At 43.1% G+C, this 14,636-nt stretch overlaps 1 protein-coding gene across 1 annotated transcript; it reads left to right on the forward strand.

Annotated features, from left to right (window-relative positions):
- Positions 1-3,686: 3,686 nt before the first annotated feature.
- hhipl1 (HHIP-like 1) lies at positions 3,687-9,785 on the forward strand. The gene is made up of 9 exons (XM_076027756.1): positions 3,687-4,161; positions 5,066-5,712; positions 5,846-5,989; positions 6,091-6,419; positions 6,502-6,628; positions 6,728-6,873; positions 6,980-7,061; positions 7,497-7,579; positions 8,090-9,785. Exons 1-9 carry the CDS (start codon positions 3,760-3,762, stop codon positions 8,638-8,640), a joined length of 2,511 nt encoding a protein of 836 aa, XP_075883871.1. The 5' UTR covers positions 3,687-3,759; the 3' UTR covers positions 8,641-9,785.
- The last annotated feature ends 4,851 nt before the right edge of the window (positions 9,786-14,636 follow it).

A 14,636-nucleotide genomic window follows, 5' to 3' on the forward strand; every position in this document is an offset into this window, starting at 1 on the left:
GTTTCTTAAACTTCTAACCAACTTAGGAAAGATTTGAGGAAAAACATGGTTTTGCAACGTATATGTGCAGATCCCCTCCACACTTTGCTGCCTTGTCAAGAGTCAAAGAGTGTCAAGCTGCTGTCACATTTCTCCTCTCTCCCACTCCTGCATTGTCCTTTCAGTGGCGGTCCCTCAATGCATTTCTCAATTTAATATCGCTGCTTCGTGTGTGCTGGGCCGGATTAAAAGCTTAACGGGCCGCATGTGGCCCCCAGGCCGTAGTTTGCCCATGCCTGAGACAGAACCAAATGGCCTTGTTGGGTGGTTCCAGGAGGCTTCACGCTGATGCCAACTTGCTAAACTGTGAAATAAGAGACAAGCGAGTGAGACTGGTCCGTTTTAAATGTGCTGGGAAATAAAACCCTCAAAGATCTTCTTTACATTGTCTTCTTCTCGCTAAGGTTTCCTCTGAGCCTCTTCCACGCAGACCTTCCACCCAAATCCACAAAATTGGAAAAACTGGTGGGTTTTTCCCCCTCTTACTCGTCTCTATGAAAGGGGAAATTGTATTTGCAAAGCAGTGGCACGTGGTGTGGCATGGTATGGTCTCTGCAGTCACAGTGGAAATAAAGCCTCCGACAGCAACGAGCAGTGTTCCAGGTTTAGAATCTTCAGGACCACAAGTCCAGGGAGGCCTTGCACATCATGAGAAACATCATTGTGACACTGAACAGCCATATGACGCACATGCATTGGACCACAGCATTCAAACATTACTTTCATGCTCGGGGACAGAGTTAAACACAGGGGTGGGCAAACTATGGCCCGGGGGCCATATGCGGCCCGTTAAAGTTTTTTTTAATCGGACCCACAGAACTTGAAGAAAGGATATTAATAGCCAGTCAGCCATAACATAGCTGTATATCACCCATGTGTTCAGTGTTATCAGAGTCATTTCAATAAAGAGCTAAATACCCCAGGGCTTCAATATTCATATTAATCATCAATCATATTACTGATATTTATGACAAACATGTTTAACCTGTGGTTAAACATGTTTGGAACATGAACTAAACAAACATTAGAACTCAGGGACCTCGAAAATGTTCCAGTTTATTCCAACGTTGTTTTTTTTAAGGGGTTTAACTTTGTGCCAGTTTGTGAGCAGCTTCTGAGTGGATCAGAACAAGTCAAAAATCATTAACTGCCGTTGCATCTACCAAACTTAACTGCTGACTTATTACTACGCCAAATAAATCATAGACTTACACCCTCTGAGGAAAAGAGCTACCCAGCAGTGTGTGGTTTGGATGAACAAGCTTCATTTATTAAAATGCTCCCATCCTGTCAATGAGTCATGCTGTGACACGACGAAGTACAACCTGCTACATGAGTAGAGCTTGTGTTAAAAAGCACTACGTTACAGTAACATACAGTCACATTACGGTCATGCTGGCACACATATATATGTATATATTTTTATTTTTATTTTAATCGTTTGATTAACAAGCAACTGTTGAGACAGTTAGCACCACTGGTTCTCTGAAAGCTAGGCTAGCAGATAGCTGGTGTAAGCAAGTAGATGTCTCTTGCACTGAGCAGACAGTTAGACTGCTAGCAGCTAGTTAGCATGCTAAGCTGTCAGTGACAGCAGCTACTGTCACTTTCCAGTAAGAGGCGCTAACCCAGCGGCTAACTGGCTAACTAGCCCTCGCCGCTTACTAACGCATCAGCGTATTGATCCAGAGTTGTGCATTTGTTCATATACAACCCTCAAACTACCCTGCGGCTTTACCGAACCGAACCAAGTAATTCTGAGCGTGCAGTCGTACCTGTGTGTGTGAGAGGCAGCAGCAGCAGCAGCAGCAGCAGATCCACTGTAGTCCTGTAGGCTGCGCTCCAACCAAGCTTGACGCTGACCCGACTCTGATTGGACCGCTGAAATACTGTCACCCACCCTGGACGTAATGTTGACCTTTTCATTGGCTGTCTAAGCAGCAACACAGGCGGAAGTATACAAGGAAATCCCAGCCAATCGCGTGACTTCCTGTCGGGCTCGGCCCTCCGCCCCCTGCCCTCAGCGACCCGCTGCAATTGGACGTTTACTTTTAGAAACGTTGCACGTCCTTAAATGGTAACGTTTGGGCGACACGCATTGGTGAAACAACACGTCAATAAAACGGCATGAAACTAAAGTTGCTCATATGCGCAGAAATAGTTTGATCGCCGTGGTGTTTGATTTTTAATGACAACTATTTATGATACAATTACATTTTGAATTAATCATTTCTCAAATATCTCAAGTCAACATGCTATATATACTATGTTATGTTGTATTATGTTATGTTACGTTATGTATTAGCTGTCACATAAATTCAATGCACTTAGTTCATGTTGCCAATTGTTACGTTGCTCATACAGACTTGACTATATTTTTGTTTTCCACTCCAATGTGAAAACATTTTAAAGGTTTAAAGAGCAGTTAGCAGCAGGCGATGCTAGAAGGTCTTTGATGACGGTGATTTTCTGAGGTGATGAACCAACCAGCAGTGTCTGCAGCGATGGAGCTCACTAAGCTATTGGTGCCACATGTAAAACATTAGGCCCAGACGGTTGGTATAGGTGAACAATTAAATAAAGTTGGCTAATGATCTTATTTTGTAACTTCTTCTTCTTCTTCTTCTTCTTCTTCTTCTTTTTTTTTTTTTTTTTTTTTTTTTAAAAAACATGTCTTTTGCAAGAAAGAGTTGGCACAGGCAGGTGGTGCCACTGAATATTAACTCATGTCGGTTGTGTTCCATCCTGATCAAATAGGAACCAAGCCGTGTCATTGCACGACGTCCCAGTGGCTGCACTGATTGGACATTTCTCATATATACAGTATTTGAAATGTATATTATTAGTAGTAATTGCACTTGTATTTATAAGCGATTTTTTTTGCCAATATTGCTGTCACAAAAATAGATTAGTTGTTGTATTATTCATTCATCTTCTATACCTGCTTATTCCTATTCAGGGTCACGGGGGTCTGCTGGAGCCTATCCCAGCTGTCTTAGGGCGAAGGCAGGGTCACACCCTGGACAAGTCGCCAGTTCATCGCAGGGCCACATAGAGACAAAGAACCATTCACACTCACATGCACACCTACGGACAATTTAGAATGTTCAATTGACCTCACATGCATGTTTTCGGAGTGTGGGGGGAAGCCGGAGAGAACCCACGCAGACACAGGGAGAACATGCAAACTCCACACAGAAAGGTCCCAGGCCCGGAATCAAACCCACGACCTTCTTGCTGTGAGGCGGCAGCGCGAACCACTGCGCCACCGTGTCGCCTTGTTGCATTTACATACTTGTTACATTTTTGTTTAAATTATCACCTCATGGTGTGTTTCTACCATGATTCAGCTGCCTGTCCACACAGTGTCCCTGTCTTCTCCAGTGTCCTAATGTCACCGTCAACAGCTTTTGTTCTGCTCTCTTTCACTCCCTTGCTATTTTCACAATCATATTTTTCATTTTTATTGCTTTCTCTTCTTCTTACGCTCATCCTTCCACTGATTGTCCCTTATCTACAGTAGTACCCCGATATTGCATTGTTAGATAATAATAATAATAATAATAATAATAATAATAATAATAATAATAATAATAATAATAATAATAATAATAATAATGAAATGTAGTTTGAATGTTTATTTATTTTTTTCTCAGGTCTGTGACGATGTGTAGATGACGCTATATCGCGACAGAGTTCCCGTTCTTGCGTTCTTTCGGGATGCGACAGCTCATCACGTTAGAGGGCGACAGAAAGCAGAAGAGCGAGTCGGAACAAAGTGCAGACAGGAAGCCGATTCTGCAGGACCCCTTCTCCCGCAGGAGCTCCGAGGAAAGAATGCAGCGGCGCTGTGGTCACTCGACGCGGCTGCCGCCGATGTTGCTTTTGTGTTTTTTGTGCGCGCTCGTCCCAACGGCGCTGTTCCACCCGCAGTGTTTGGATTTCAAGCCTCCTTTCCGTCCGCTGAGGGAGCTGGAGTTTTGCGTCATGTACAAGGAGTTCGGCTGCTGTGACCATCAGAGGGACCAGGAGCTCATGTCCAAATACTACCAAATCATGGACCGTTTTGATTCTGAAGGATTCCAAAGTTGTGCTGGATACGTGTTGGACCTGCTTTGCCAGGTAGGCATGCGGACAAAGGTCGCTGGTTCACCGCACAACGTCACGCACAAACATAATGACCGAGCAGCCAGACGGGTCCAGCTGTCACTCAGTGATCAACTTTGGACCGAGAGTTGTTCCCTGCAAACCTTTGCTTATTGACGTAAAATGGGATTCTGCAATACGTGTTATTCACTACATTCAATCTTAATTTCACCTCAAGCATGTACTATACCTTGCTATTACCTAGTCCTAACGTAGCAGGTTTATGATATACTTATTGATGATATTATATGATGAAGAATTGTGGCATTAAAATCCATGAATTAGTACTTTTAGAGATGTGTCTGGCTATCAATCAACTTTTGCATTATTCAGCCCAAAAAATGTGTTGGTAACTAACTAACTAACCAACTAACTACATAAATAAATAAATAAATAAATAAATACATAAATAAATAAATAACAATATGTTGCCAACATTGTTTCCGTGGAATTACTTTAATGCAGAGATCACAATCCAGGCAAAAGCTCACCGGTGTCGATGCAAACGTGAGACACCCGGAGTCCTCAACTGGAAGTCTGTGATAAACCAAACAAAGGGCAGGAATGCGCTTAGACAGCAGGTTTAGGCCATTAGCATTTTGTTGATAGCTTTCACCTGAGTCGTTCTCCTCTGTCAGTAGACGTAGGAAGAGCACACACAGGACAGTGGTGTGCAGGAGTAAGCTGAGGGAGATCTTTGGACTAATAATGTCTATATGGACAGCTGCAATAACAGTTCACTATACCTTTAAGTCTACATCAAATGGTGAACTCAATATACAGGTGCTGCTGGTGGAAACCAGATTAAATGTTCGACTCTCACCAGTCATTCTTTGTATTAGCTCCTGTTCTTTTCTTCTTTTTATTTGAACCTATCCAGGAATGCTCCCCCTATGCCGCCCACCTCTTTGATGCTGAAGACCCAAGCACCCCAGTGAGGACCATCCCAGGTCTTTGTCCAGACTATTGCTCTGGGTTTTGGTCTAAGTGCAGATCCGCTATTCCGCTCCTGTCTGACGACCCACATTTATCCAGAGTCAACGGCAACCAGGCTCACCTCTGCGAGTACCTGGCAATAGATGACATGGACTACTGCTTCCCACATCTCCTCAGCAACCACAAGCTCACACAACACTTGGGTCGAGTTCAGTCTGACAGAGACGGCTGTCTGCAACTGTGTCTGGAAGAGGTTGCCAACGGACTGCGGAACCCGTTAGCTATGGTGCACGCCAATGACGGCACCCATCGATTCTTTGTGGCCGAACAGGTGGGCTTGGTATGGACGTACCTTCCTGACCGGTCCAAGCTAGAGACACCATTCTTGAATATTACCAAGACCGTGTTGACTTCATCATGGGAAGGTGACGAGAGGGGCTTTCTGGGACTCACCTTTCACCCTGGCCACAAGTACAACAGGAAGCTGTATGTGTATTACTCAGTGGAGGTGGGTCTTGATGAGAGAATAAGGATCAGTGAGTTCCATGTTTCAGCCACAGACATGAATGTGGTGGATCACAACTCTGAGCGGTACGCACGATTCGTAGTTCAAATTAGCAGCAGGTTGTTGATGGATTTAAATCACTTGAACTTTGCATAAAGACAAAAATGTATAGACGGTAATAACTGTTCCTTTTTTTTGTCATTTCCACTTTCAATCCAGAGTCATTCTGGAAATTGATGAACCAGCATCCAACCACAATGGTGGACAACTTCTATTTGGAGATGATGGCTACCTGTACATTTTTACAGGTGATGGTGGAATGGCAGGAGACCCATTTGGAGAATTTGGAAATGCTCAGAACAAGTAGGAAGTTCGCTTAAGATTCAAAAACCTAGATGCCATTAATTCAACTACAAAAAATGAAAGTAAAATAAAGATTGACCGTGTTCCCATTCACACTTCAGGTCAGCTTTATTGGGCAAAGTACTACGCATTGATGTGGACAACAATGAAAGGGGGCCATTGTACAGGATTCCTCCAGATAACCCTTTTATACACGAGCCAGGGGCGCGACCTGAGGTTTATGCTTTTGGCGTTCGCAATATGTGGAGATGTTCGGTGGACCGTGGTGACCCTTGGACCAAAGAGGGAAAAGGACGCCTTTTCTGTGGGGATGTGGGCCAGAACAAGTACGAGGAGATCGACATCATAGAGAAGGGTCGTAACTATGGCTGGAGAGCCAGAGAGGGCTTCTCTTGCTATGACAAGAAGCTCTGTGCCAACAGCTCACTAGGTATGATTGTAGATGATCATATCTGGACTGAAGACCGTATGTAAATGTTTGTTGTGTACATCTGTTCATTTCTTCCCTACAGATGATGTCCTCCCTATCTATGCGTACCCTCACAAGGTGGGAAAATCCGTCACGGGTGGCTTTGTGTACCGAGGCTGCGAATACCCCAATTTGAACGGCATGTACATCTTTGGAGACTTCATGAGTGGGTGAGGTCCAACATGGTGGAGTTTTATGTTTGGCGTGAAAGCAAAAGTTTCTCTCCGTGCCTGAACTTTGAGACATTTCTGTGTTGAACTTTTTCCAAGGCGTTTGATGAGTCTACGAGAAGACGTAACTACGGGGCAGTGGAGGTACAATGAAATCTGTATGGGGATGGGCATGACCTGTGCCTTCCCTGAACTCATCAACAACTACCACCCATATGTTATCTCATTTGGAGAGGATGAAGCTGGTAACGCACACAGTCATCCACAACAGACAAAGTGCTCCCCCATTTTCACACCAGCTTTCCACCCACTGCTGGTTCATGTCAACTTGTCTTTGTCTCTGTGCCTCAGGAGAGCTGTACTTCACGTCCACTAGCATACCCAGTGCTACATCACCATCAGGAGTCGTTTATAAGATTGTGGATCCCTCAAGGTAAATGCTTATAATACGATAATCAATACAAATCGTGTTTTTTGTTTTTTTCCGTGGCTTCTCAAAATCTCCAGAGCTGCTTTAAAAGCAAGGCACACAATGTAACACAACCACCAACAAATATCCTATATTTAGTCAGTCTCTATTTTGTTTGACTCATACAAAATAGAACATTTTCTAGCAATCAGCACTGGAATCAGTCTCTGTAGTTTGATTACAGTAACAGGAGTATTACCAAGCCATTCATTTCAAAAACACACAAAAAAACAACACAACGTTTTGCCTTTTACGGGGGGAATCTGTAGGATAAAGTTTAATACTTTTTTGCTGTGTAATAATCAGACTTGTCTTGGATGTTTTATTAGGTATTTTTAAGAAGATATTTTTTTTGTAAAAACCTGTAAGACTAAAAAATGTGACAATGTTCTTTTCCAGACGAGCTTCACCGAGACAATGCCACTATGAGCCTCGACCTGTCAGGGTTCGAGGTAACCGCACAAAGTTTGTTCCCCAGGAAAGTAAGTCCGCTTCCAAAAGTCTCTATTTGTGTGTGTGTGTGTGTGTGTGTGTGTGTGTGTGTGTGTGTGTGTGTGTGTGTGTGTGTGTGTGTTCATATCTATATTTATATTTACGTTTGAATTTATATTTACATTGAAATTTATGCAGTATCTCACAACAGTGAGGACCCTGCTCCCATCTCTGCAAATATTTAAATGACAGTGTGATTGGATGTAAAGTAGTCAGTGTACGGCTTGTACAAATCTACTGTCCCCTGAGAATAACTCAACACACAGCGATACATTTCTAAATGAGACCTCCATGGTGTCGTCATGGAGATGTTGAAGAGGATTCTAGTGGCAACCTGTGAAGCTCTCGTGACCTCCAGGCTAAAGAGGGTGAAGGCATGCTGGGTAATAGTGGTGGCCACAGCAAATATTGACACTTTGGGCCCAGTTTGGACATTTTCACTAAGAGGTTTACTCACTTTTGAGTATGTATGTATGATTCCAATGTTTGTGTTCTACTAGGATTAATTGGTATGGATCTACCAAGCAAAAGCCTCTCTACACCACAACCCACAGAGTCCTACAACTGGCTCCAAGATCTCACTGACCTTCTGGAGGAGGTGAGAGCAGATCCAACCACTCCTTTGCCCAGCAGCACCACGACGAGCAGACCTCGAGGACACTCCAGGCACAAGAACAGACGCAGGAAGGGACAAACCAGAGCGCAGGGTGCTTCCAGACCAGAACAAGGAGCAGTCCGGTTGGTCGGGGACCAGCAAGGCTCCAGTCACCAGGGACGCGTGGAGATCTACGCTAACGGAGAGTGGGGCACTGTTTGTGATGACCTGTGGACCATCGAGAATGCTTTGGTGGTCTGCCGGCAGCTGGGCTTCCGTCATGCTGTGAAGGCAGCCAGGAACTCTGAGTTTGGTGAAGGGAAACATTTACGAATTCTCCTGGATGACGTTCAGTGCAAAGGAACTGAGTCAAGCCTGCTGGACTGCCAACACGCTGCTGTGGGAACACACAACTGTGCCCACTACGAAGACGCTGGAGTGATCTGTGGGGATTAGAACGTCTAAAATTCTATGGCCCAATCCCATTTCATATAAAACATTCTTTCTAGTTGACCCTTTGAAATGAGTCAGAGGAAGAAATTATTGTAATCTGCAGTTGAGGATAAATTGTTAAATAGTCCATATGTCTAAAATTATAAGTTAAAATAGAAATGTGGTTGCCATCCATAAATAACTATTAATTCTAATCTTGACTTAAATGGTGAATTAATGATAATGGTTTACGGTAGTTATTATACTATTCTTTTAAGAATAACAATAAAAAGTAATTGATTTTTTTTTTACACCATTAAACATCTAATTTATAAATTTATAAATCATTTATAAATGCTTGCATTGCTTCCATGCTTGCATTTCCCCCCTGGAGAGAAAAATTATATTTCCACGGAAGCACTGAACTAAGAAAATGCAGTTGATGAGAAAACAAAGTTTGTAAAACAAATGTGAAGGTTTTTTCTTTATCCTCGACTCTCGTGAGTTCTTTCTAATGACCTCAGCAACAATCCAGACACCCCATCACATCACCGTGAGGGTGGAGGGTGACGGAGCAGCAGCAGGTGGTGACATGGGTTGGGCCAGAACCTTCAGCACCTTCAACCACCTCCGAGTGTTCATGGGAAATATTCTCACTTTTACACCAAGTGGAATCTTTCCAAACTCAACAATTTACTTTCCTTTTTTTTTTTTTTAATGAGACGATTATAATTTTAAATTTAACTTTGTAATCCAAGCCCATTGGCATGGTTCTCCCTGCATTGAAATATTTACCTTTAATACGCAAGAAAATATTTTTATATAAAGATTTACGTTTGTAATTTATTATTGCCGTTTGAGTCCAGATTTAAAGTGTATGTTGAATTTTATTTTTGTTACCACTGCATGAGACCTTCTTATGCATCACTGACATTTTCTTTGGATATCTCAATGAATGTACGCTTCCCAGTGAGTGAATGTATTAATTAGAATGTATCTCTGATTGACACTGGTGTATCTGTGTGTGAAAGCAACTTTGGTTTTCAGAGTATTACTGTGAAATTATCTGAAGCGAGTGCACATACATTAAAATGAATGTAGCAAAGTGGTCAACTTTAAAACTTCAAGGATAAATAAAAAATAAAATAAATGAACAGGCACGACTGTGACCTTTTTGCCCTCATCCTGTCTTTTTTTTTGTGTACTTTTCAGTGTATCTAAGAGGTTAACACACCTATGAACAGTACAAATACCATTATTACTACTAATACTACCACCACTACTACCAATACAAATTTGATAGCGACACTTTTCAGAGTAAAACACTTCAAGCCCTGTTTCTCAAAATCCAATTCTGAAACCGTCTCGTTCATAATTTCTAGGCTGACCTTCAGTATCAAACTGGAACCATCCTGGATCTCACACAAACAAAAATCAAAAATCAATGAACAGATGCCCCCTAGTGGCTCATAACCCACTTTACATCCACAGATGCCTACCCATGATGCAGAGCACTCTTTAGGCCAAAGGACACAATGTTCAGTGGCGTCCGTGAGTTATTGGAAAAAACAACAAAAACATGTGTTCATCAATATCAACATTCACAGGAACAGTTGCAGAAACTTACTCGCAATGCAGACGGATAGAAAAGCCACACTAAAGGAAACCTTACATCATCTAGTTGTGTATTATTTCAATGCTAGACTGGTTACAGAAAAAAACAAACAAAAAAACTTTTAGCAAACCTGCAAATTGGGCCAACTGGGACCAGAGTTTACACTGGGAGTGACGTTGATAGGGCTCCTGTTGTCCCAGCAGCTCTGTCAGACTTTGCCCTGTAACATCGCAGTACTAACAGCAGTACTAACATTATCTACTAGTGCTAATCACAGAAAATAAGCACCTTCTCTTTAGCTGCTAAAGAACATATTGCTAAAGTTTAGAACGAGGGAGGACCAACTGTTTGACTGGTGGGCCACAGTGGGATCTACAGTGTGCCAGAGGGGGGCAGCGGAGCAGCAGCAGATGGATGCAGTGTTCTGGTGAGCCACCTCATAGGAGGAAACAATTTTATCCTGGGATATTATGGAAAAAACATGTAGCTGTAATGTCAATGGAAAATGAAGCAAAACAAAGTTGCAACCAAATCAGTGTCTTTGAAGCCCCACCAGGGTGTTTAGCTCTTAGAACCGAAATGACTCTGGAAACACTGCAAACATAGAGGAAACCCAGCTGTTCAATGACTGACTGTTAATATCATTTCTTCAAGTTACAGAATGATTAAAAAGCTTTCACGGGCCGCATATGGCCCCCGGGCCATAGTTTGCCCATACCGAGTTTAGCATTTTTGTTGCTGTGAAGACATAAATAGATCCTCCCCCCACTCTCTCTCTTTGCCACTGTGACCTAGTGATGTCGTGTATCCTCACTGACATCATCATCATCATCATTGTGAAGATCAGTGAAGCTGCTTTCATCTTCGTGCAGATGTGGAAGCTTGACATTGGAATTCCAGGAGGCCTGGTGCCACATTTCATCAGTGAATGTTCCCTCACTAGTGTCCAAGAAGGAGGAGGAGGGCTGGGCTTGGCTGCACACACACAGACACACAGACACACACACAGACACACACACACACACACACACACACACACACACACACACACACACATAAACACAGACACACACACACACACACCTCCCCTTTTGGCTCACATGGCATCAAATTACAGCTTTTTTTACAAATATTTACTGAAGGCAGAATCGCATGGATTGTTGAGTTAAACTCCCAGTAGATGGCGCTGTTCCCTCCAGAACAAGTGAGTAGAGAGAAGCGACGATCAGAAGTTTAAGAGTTGGTGGTACGAATTAACACTTTCTATTTTAAACAAGCAATAATAATAATTAAACTTAGAAAACCTCTCTAAAGTCTGATTTTAAAAAAGCATTTTCAGGGAGACCAACTCATTGTTGCGTCTTTATAAAAACACACACATATATGTGCATGTGAGTGTGTGTGTGTGTGTGTGTGTGTGTGTGTGTGTGTGTGTGTCTATATTGTCTTTAATGGTACTTTGAACTGTGCACCAGGTATCAACTTTTGCAACATGTAAGGACGTTTAGAATTGAATAGACTTGACAAGACTCTGACCATCTCATTTGTATACTCGCCTGCCGTGACCGTGGAAGTGGATGGCACCTTGTGTAGCTGAACTGTGTGCAACATTAGCACTAAAGCGCTAAATGTTGCTGTGCATGAACTCTCTGGTGCACGCTGAAGAGGTGCGTTCTCTCTTGGGACGAGGTGACCTCACTCTGCAGAACCATGCAGATGTTGTTGTGTTTGTGTTCAAAAACCTCAGTCATAGAGATTTTTAAGCAGAAACAGCGACATCGAGTGGTTACATTTGAGATTGCGGCGCTCTTTCCCTCTCTCTCCCTCCCTCTCCTGAGCTTGCCAGTGAACTACGGTGGCCCAGCACAGCCAAACCTGACCCTTGAGGACGCCCCCTGCCGTTCAGCCTAAAAACCAAACGCTCTGCTGTCAGGCAGCTGGATTGTCCACACCAGGCTTCCTTAGAAATATGCTGGTGCAAGATGGCAGCTAACTGGGAGCACTGGGACCATTGTTGATCTATGGAGATTCTCATATATTGTGTTGGAGGAAAACCCAATGACTTTACTTGCACTGCGATTTTACACTTACATTAATGTATTTGTTAAGTTTTTAGCAGTATAAAACCATTAATCAAGCCACATTTTACACACGGAACCATGGAGAGAATTTCAGAAGAGACATGTTTCCAACTGTGGAGGAAAAAGTTCATATATATATCAAATTTCACACTGGACAAAACAGGAGGAGGTGCGTTCAATGAGAGTCGAGCAGTTTGTTCATTTTCTATGCGATCCCACCAACCATCTGTGCAACTGCAGCACCAGCGGGGGCCTCCACACCAGTTGTTTAGCCCCCTCCTCCCCGTCCTCCGCCTCCCCCACTGTGTGTTTCTGGCCCAGCGCTCGGCCGTCCTCCTCTACTCCCCAGGCAGCAGGAGCTCACACTCACACCTGCGGCTGATCGGATCCTTCTGGAGTACAAAGAATTCTGATTTACGGCCCAGAGGAGCTGCAAATCTGGCTGGAGCCGTAGAGCCGCGCAACTGCAGGGGAAAAGGGAAGTTGTTCATCACGCGGCGTGCATTTCATTTCGCTCTCGGCATTAGCGGCCCAGAAGCAGAAGCATGAACTTCACCCGAATGACAGGTGGAGAAATAATAATAATGTACTCACGTCTCACTGTTGCAAATCGTACTTTTATTAAAAGACTTTAAAGTAAGAATGTTTACATAGAGTAATGCCATTTATTTTTATTCATTTATTTTAAATATGACATCTGCTTGGTAACCCCATGTTTAATGTCCACATTCCATTTTTTTTTAGGAGTGAGGAGAATTTGTTCTGCCCTTCTGGAAACACTTGTAGGAGGTGATGAAGGTGAGAGACGGTTGGGACTGCTTGGTTGGTTAGCCAACAGTAAAATTGATCTGTTCAGGCTGAAAAAAGAGAAACGACGCAAAGATGATGACTACTGATGGCCTCCAGTTGCACTCGGGGGGGCAGGGAGTGTCCAACAAAATGAAGGCAGGAGGAGGAGGGATCACAGGTGTCTTCCTTCTTTTGAATTCCTTGATGTTTGAAGGTTTGATAAAAGTCCTGCTCACAGGCCTAAAACCAGGAGGTGTTAAACTCAAACACACAGTGAGACTTTTCTAACCACACCAAATTGTGGAATGATGTCCAGACATTTTGGTGACTTTACTCGTTCTTTTCAAACAAGAACAACAACAGGTCGTCAGTGTACAGTGCGAGCTTGTGGGAAATGAAAAATTGGGGACCAAAACCAAATTCATTTCATGATCCAAAAAGAAAAAAAAATTGGCCAAAAGCTTTGTGTGCATGGAGTGAAATGTCAGACTTGGACAAAGTGCCGTTCCAACGTTGATATTTATTGATAACTATTGCTACCAGCTCTAGTAGTGATTGTGTATTTTGCCTCACGGGCCAAATAGAATGACACTGCAGGGCCAAATTCGGCCAGCAGGACAGACTTTGACACCTATAGGCTAAAGCTGTAAGTTTGTTCCCCTCCTTGCAAAGCTTGTTGCGAGTGTATTGAGTTTTTCAGTAGAAGCCCAACACATCCTGCCGAAGATGAATTTCTGTTTCCCAGTTTAGCGATTGGGTGTACGTGGATTATATACAGTACACACTGCACCGATAATTCTCCCCACCCCCCACTCCCCTCCCCCACCCTGTCAACATGTTGAGCTCTTACGCACATGTGAGTTTTGGGAGCGTCGGCGCAGTGGAACGAATGGATTTGGGTTTGCCTCCCTTCAAATCACTTCCATACTACCAGCGTGTCGTCAGACAGAAATAAAATAAAAACTCCCCGAGAGTTGAGGAAGTGTGCTGCATTTAGAGGCCACCACCAGCACCACCAGCAGCACCACGATAATAAATGTCATCCCAGAGTCTAAATCAAAAAGTTGAGTCTCTAAACTCTAAACAAAGAAGCACACAAAGCCTTTTTACTTCCCTATTAATAACTGTTCATGTTTTAAAAGAGCGCTCGTGAATGTTGAGTGACCATTAAAGGGAAGCATTGAAAGCAAGCAATATTCTTTTAATATATATATATATATATATATATATATATATATTTATATGATGGAATTGTTTAATCAAATTCAGATATATGAATAAACAAGAGCAGCAATTTCATGCTTTTAAAGTGTCCTGCATCTTCTGCTGAGACAAAGAAGCCTTTGTAAAGCAAAGTCTAAACTAAATGTTGACCAGAGGATGGAACATTTTTCACCAGCTTCTCTCACACAACTATGTCTAGGCCAGGCGTGGCCCAACTACGGCCCGGGGGCCCATATGCGGCCTGTGAAGCTTTTTAATCGGCCCTTCAGCCGAACTCGAAGAAATGATATTCAGTCAGTCAGTCATCAAAC

This window comes from Nelusetta ayraudi, unplaced genomic scaffold (assembly GCF_046127955.1).
Source record: "Nelusetta ayraudi isolate G7.1 ecotype Tasmania unplaced genomic scaffold, CSIRO-AGI_Nayr_v1 ptg000021l, whole genome shotgun sequence".
NCBI classification, from domain to species: domain Eukaryota; kingdom Metazoa; phylum Chordata; class Actinopteri; order Tetraodontiformes; family Monacanthidae; genus Nelusetta; species Nelusetta ayraudi.